The following is a 5638-nucleotide window of genomic DNA, read 5'->3' as shown; positions in this document are numbered from 1 at the left end:
AATAATAATAATAATAATAATAAACAAAAATAAAAATACTAATAATAAAAAATAAAAAGCACTAACTTTAGTTGAGTTGAAACCAATAATCTTATTTTCTGTATTTATTTAATTTTGTTCGTTTATTTGTGAATTATAATAGTGAATTTTTAAAATCTGCAGCAGTTTATTGATGCGTCTGTTTCCTTTGGGGTTTTTGTTGTTGTTTCTGCCGTAAACATGAAGTCCTTTTACGTATTTCCTGTTGTAAAGGAACCCGGTGACATGTGGGACTAGAACCTCTCGGTGGGTGACTTTAACTGATGTAAGATGATGATTGCATGAGTGGTAAAACGAATGAAAAGTATTTTCGTTTCGTTTTTTGCTGGGGTTTTTTCCCCCTTAATTGCTTTAAAATTCCCTCTAGATGACTTTTCTACTGTTACTTTCAGCAAAAGAAAAAAAGAAAAAGAAATAAAAAAAAATTAAAATCCGGAATGAAATGATTCTCTAAAGCTGAAGACTTTTGAATACACTTTGGTTGAACTAAAGCTAGTTTTTTTTTTGATGATATTTATTCTATTTTTGATTTCCACCAATAAACACTGCCTAAACAAATATGGATTATCAAAAATATTAAGTTACAACGCTTATTTTTGACTCTCTCCGTAAAAATCGTTTGTTTGTTTAAAGCGTCATTTTTTCCCCAGAAATATACATGAGAGGGGAGAAAATAAATAAATAAATAAATAAATAAATAAAAAAATTAAAAATGTTCCCATCGGGGCCCACCTGAACTCTCGACTCCGTCAGGCCGATCCGCAGAGCCAGCTCCTCCCGCATGAAGATGTCCGGGTAGTGCGTCTTGGCGAAGCTGCGCTCCAGCTCGTTGAGCTGCGCCGGGGTGAAGCGGGTCCGGTGCCGCTTCTGCTTCTGGCTCTGCTGCCCTCCGGACTGGTTCGGGTTGTTTCCGCTGCTGTTGTTCTGCTGCTGTTGCTGCTGCTGTTGCTGCTGCTGCTTCTCCTGCTCCTTGCTGTTCACCTGCACCGGGTTGGAGCCGCCGCCGCCGCTGATGTCGTCACCGGGGAGCATCGTGGCTCCTTCCACGCCGTCCGGACCGAGCTCCCCGGAGTGTCCCGGGTCAGGTCCGCCGCCCCCGAGCCTGCACTTCAGAGCTTCCCTGTGGCCCAGGAGCTCCGCCGCGGCATCCTTCATCCCTGCACACCAACAACCAAGAGCAGGTGAGATTTTTATTTATTTTTTTTAATTTTTAATTTATTTTTGCACTGATGAAAGCCCTGTGATAGAGGAAGAAAAAACAACAATCGTTAGAGGAAAAACTGAACATGCACAGAAATATGAAACATTACAAGAGAAAATGTTTGAATTATATATATAAAAAAAACGGATGCAATATATTTTACTTTTACAGAAAAATCTGAATCAAACGCATGCATTAAACCATCCAACACAAATAGAAGAATTAAGTACAACTATTTACCATGCACACTGCAATCTGCTCCTTAAATACTCCTTCACTCAATTCGATCACACCGAGATCTTAGAAATTTGCTAAATCAAATTACAGCGTAATGTAATAATAATAATAATTACTTTTCCAATGAATTAGGCGAATTTAGCTCTATTCGGGCACATTTAGACGTCATAAGGAGCAAATTGGACAAATTTTCTGAGCTTGATTTAAGATTAGAAGTTCCTCCAGCTTACAGTAGAGTTGGAGACCGGAGTTTGGTGACGATAACTCACCGAGGCGAGCATCCAGGAGGTCGGCGTGAGAAAGCATTGCGCACCGCTCCAGGGCGAAATGCTATTCCCACACACACACACAAAAAAAAAATAAATAAATAAATAAAAAAATAAAATAAAAATAAAAAAAATCTCTATGACTTTAACCTATTTAAGAAAAATATATAGCCTAAATGAAAGCAAATTCGGTTTGTGGTTAAAAGGGAGGTTCGTTGCATTATAATGTAGTTTAGAGGAACGGGGAGGCGCTTAGCGGCGGAATGAACCCATGAGCTCCTCCAAACGAGAACCAATCAGAGCCGAAGCCCAAAGCATGTCAGCTTTAGCGCCAGACCCCGACTGCCCCCCACCCCCCCAAAACCCACTCCACTCCAACACCTCCTTCCTCCATCCTCCTCCTCCTCCATCCTCTCGCTTCTCACAAGTTCATTCCTCCTCATTCCTATAATTGGCTTTGATTTCTCCTCCAAATTACAGCCAATAAAATAACCTGATTTAATATCTGAAGTCGAGGTTCGACCTGTTTGAGGAATGTTGGGCCACAGCAACATTTGTTTAATTGCGCGTGATGTCGCTTTTTTTATTATTTATTTATTGTGGGCCACTGGAACAAGGTTTGGACTTATTGACTTGAAAGAGAGAGCCACGTGTTCACCTCATGTAGTCAACAAAAACATGAGTTTAACCCAGTGAATGATATTTGTAGTTCCGTGAGGTCCAGCTCAAGGAAAAAAAGAGCAAATAAAATAATATAACCAACTGAATGCACTGTAAAACAATAATAATAATAATAACTTCGGGATGGTAAATATACACAATTAATCGAATTTCAACCACAACCAAATATTTATTTAATGAAAAAATAACTGTTTCATTTTAACAACGCCAGTTCATTTATTTTTTTTAAGCAAATCCCACCAAAACAATTTGATTAGAATTGAACTGCTGTCAGGTCACAGAGCACTGATAAAACAAACTTCACAATTTAACTCATAAAATTGATGTAAAAGTTTACACCAGGTTAGATTTGAATCAAAATGCTAAAGCTGGATGTAAGTAGGAGCGAAAGAAATTGACACAGAAATAAATTAGTCTAATTTTAACCATAAATTAGGCAAAAAAATTAAATTAAATTAAGTGCTAGTGTTAATGCTAACATTAGCATTAGCGCTGTTGCTAAAAAAAACAAGTTATAGGTGGATGCAGACTTACGGTCTTCTCCCAAGACAGACTTTTTCATCCACAGGTTTCATTACAGGCTGCATACTGGTGCAGTTGGTAGGTGCGTTACAGCTGGAGGGTTTTGGGGTCAAATCCTGGACTGAGATCTTTCTCCATGGAGTTTGCATTTTCTCCCTGTGCATGATTCCAAAAACATATCGGTTAGGTTCTAAACTGTCCATAGCTCTGTGTGTGTGTGTGTGTGTGTGTGTGTGTGTGTGTGTGTGTGTGTGTGTGTGTGTGTGTGTTGTCCTGTGATGCACTGGTAACTTGCCCAATGCCTTACAACTTCACATCATGGAGTCTGTCTCTCCTGATGGCTGCATGTGAATGAGAATATTTGCTGTCTTAGTCAATAACTCCAGTCAAATTTCAATAGACATTTGTGTAGGGTTTGTTACCAAACTTTCTAATATTGTTAGAATTTCACCATATTTGAACATTACTTTTGCAAACAATTTATTTAGCAGAATAAAAGCTTTATTATTTTTTTAAAAATAGGTATTTAAAGGTCTCTAGAATTCCGTTTCATTTATGCAAAAGATAGAAACTGCATATATACTTCAAATATTCTGCATTTTATCACTCATTTTCATCACATTTTTAGTCCGTAGTTTAATAGACACACAAATGACTCTGGTAGACCAATCAAGTGGACTTCCTGTCATTTTCATTATATAAAACTCACAATGTTTTAAATAAATAAAGACAGGAAAATGAAGAAATTTCTAAGTGTTATTCGGTGTAATATGTAAAAGAATTGTGTTTGGACATGAGGGTTTAATATGAACGGATCAGTCAGTTGAGCCAAGATAAGTTTTCTGCTGCTCCAGGACTGGGTAGGACCTGGCTACACTATAAAACCGAATTTTGAAGATATGTGATATTACCCAATTAAAAATGTTAATTTTATGGTTTTATTGTTGCGTTATCTTATCAATTGTGGGAACAAACCTTGGCAATACATATTGAAGAAAATTTAATTAAAGAAGAATTAAAGAGAACCACTTGTGTTGTTGGTATTGTGTCTAGCAGAGAATAAGTAAGCCTGATATGTGTTGTAAATATGAATTGATGTAAAAAAAAAAAAAAAAAAAGTTTTTCAAGTTAAAAAGTTTCAAAAATTAAAGTTTGTGTCCATCTTTGGCTAGCGACAACATTAACGCTAAAATCAAATTTGCTAGCAAGCGGAGCTTTTTAGCTCTAAAGGAACTGCAATAACCAGCACAACTTAGCTGTTGTCAAGCTAAATTGACAACAGCTAAGTTGTTAACTTAGCTTGACAACTTAGCTAAGTTGTACTTAGCTGACTTGTGATTGTTTTAGCTTAGCTAAAATTATCACTATTTCAGTTGTTTTCTGCCATCATCACAAACCAATTCTGGTTTATTATTTCATTTCTTTTTCTATTGAATGGCAAACCAGATGAGTGAATCCATCAGAATAATTTACATAAACTGAACTAACGGAGCTGAGTTATGACAGTTTAGAAAATTGTTTGTATTGTCTGGTGTGGTACTTCAGCTCTTAAACCAATCAGTATATCATTTTTACTCAGAAATGTGAATAAAAACATTGATTCAATTCTGACAGTTTTTTTTTCAGTGCAGGTGAACGCCTCCTAACTGGATGTATCTCCCATTTCCGTTTAAGCAATTAGTGTTGAAACTAAATGGCATCATTTTTGGTGCAAACCAAAATGATCAAACTCTCTCTTTTATTGTTATGTATTTTTTTAATTGTACAGTACTTTGGTCGGCCTTGAAGATGATTTAAAAGTGCTTTTCAGATCGATTGTTATGATCAATATAACAATTGATGGACAAATTTGCATCTGACGTAAGCACTAATTTTTTTCCCCTTTCAGTCCCGTTTAATAATCTATTCAAATTAACTCGTTTTATGTGCACAAAAAAGCAAAACCAAACTTATTTTATGCTTATAAATCAAATGTAATTTAATAATCCCAGTGGAATTTTTTTTATGAAAGCGCATATCTATAGATATGGACAAAAAGAAAGTCAGACATGTTGTAGACAGATGTCGGGAGCTTTCATTCTTTCTTTCTTCTTTCTCTCTTTTTTTGAGAGAGAGAGCAGATTTATTTATTATGCGCCACAATGGAGGCGTCCGAGCGTGAAGCCCGGGGTTCTTTTCTTTCTCCATCCGTCCAGGCTCCGGTTGCTGCTGCTCATCTTTTATTTGTCTGCAGTCTGGTGGCGCTATATGGAAGGACGGACGCTATTTTTTTACGCTAATTTCTGCCTCTTTTTTATATAAAGGAGCAAGATAGAAGCAGCAAATTTGGACTTTTATTGATTTTATTTTTTATTTTTGCTTGTTTGTTTGTTTTGTCTTCTTGTATCCAGGTTGTTATTTCCAGTCTGGTTTGCGAGGATGAACTCGTGCGCCTTTTGCTATATTTATATAGGCAAAGGAGCGGATTATAATCACCCATATGCGCAAATTTAACCGCCCATTTTTTAAAATTTTTTTATTTATCCTAACAGCGATACCTGTGCACACTTCTCCTGACGCACTTTGCAACACGAGGGTAATTTAGATCCTTCACGTTGCGAGATGATGGATTGCGCGCTTCGTTTTACGACGCTATACACTTGCGCCACGCTTTTAGCTGTGCGCAAACAGCTGTGAATGACTCCTCTCGGTG

At 36.9% G+C, this 5638-nt stretch overlaps 1 protein-coding gene across 2 annotated transcripts in view; it reads right to left on the bottom strand.

Moving 5' to 3' along the window:
• Positions 1 to 2043, bottom strand: part of otpa (orthopedia homeobox a) — a 9075-nt gene extending 7032 nt beyond the window's left edge. Inside the window, exons 1-2 of one of the 2 annotated variants that reach the window (XM_015040274.1) lie at positions 1708 to 2043; positions 772 to 1196 (exon numbers count right to left, since the gene is read on the bottom strand). In XM_015040274.1, the coding sequence (XP_014895760.1) occupies positions 772 to 1196; positions 1708 to 1783 (501 nt within the window). In that variant the 5' untranslated portion in view covers positions 1784 to 2043. The remainder of the gene's footprint in view (positions 1 to 771; positions 1197 to 1707) is intronic. The other variant, XM_015040275.1, reaches the window with a different exon arrangement.
• Positions 2044 to 5638: the final 3595 nt, after the last annotated feature.

Source organism: Poecilia latipinna, unplaced genomic scaffold, assembly GCF_001443285.1.
Source record: "Poecilia latipinna isolate Pla-1442-1.1 unplaced genomic scaffold, P_latipinna-1.0 Scaffold503, whole genome shotgun sequence".
NCBI lineage: Eukaryota > Metazoa > Chordata > Actinopteri > Cyprinodontiformes > Poeciliidae > Poecilia > Poecilia latipinna.
This window is presented reverse-complemented; position numbering and strand designations above follow the sequence as displayed.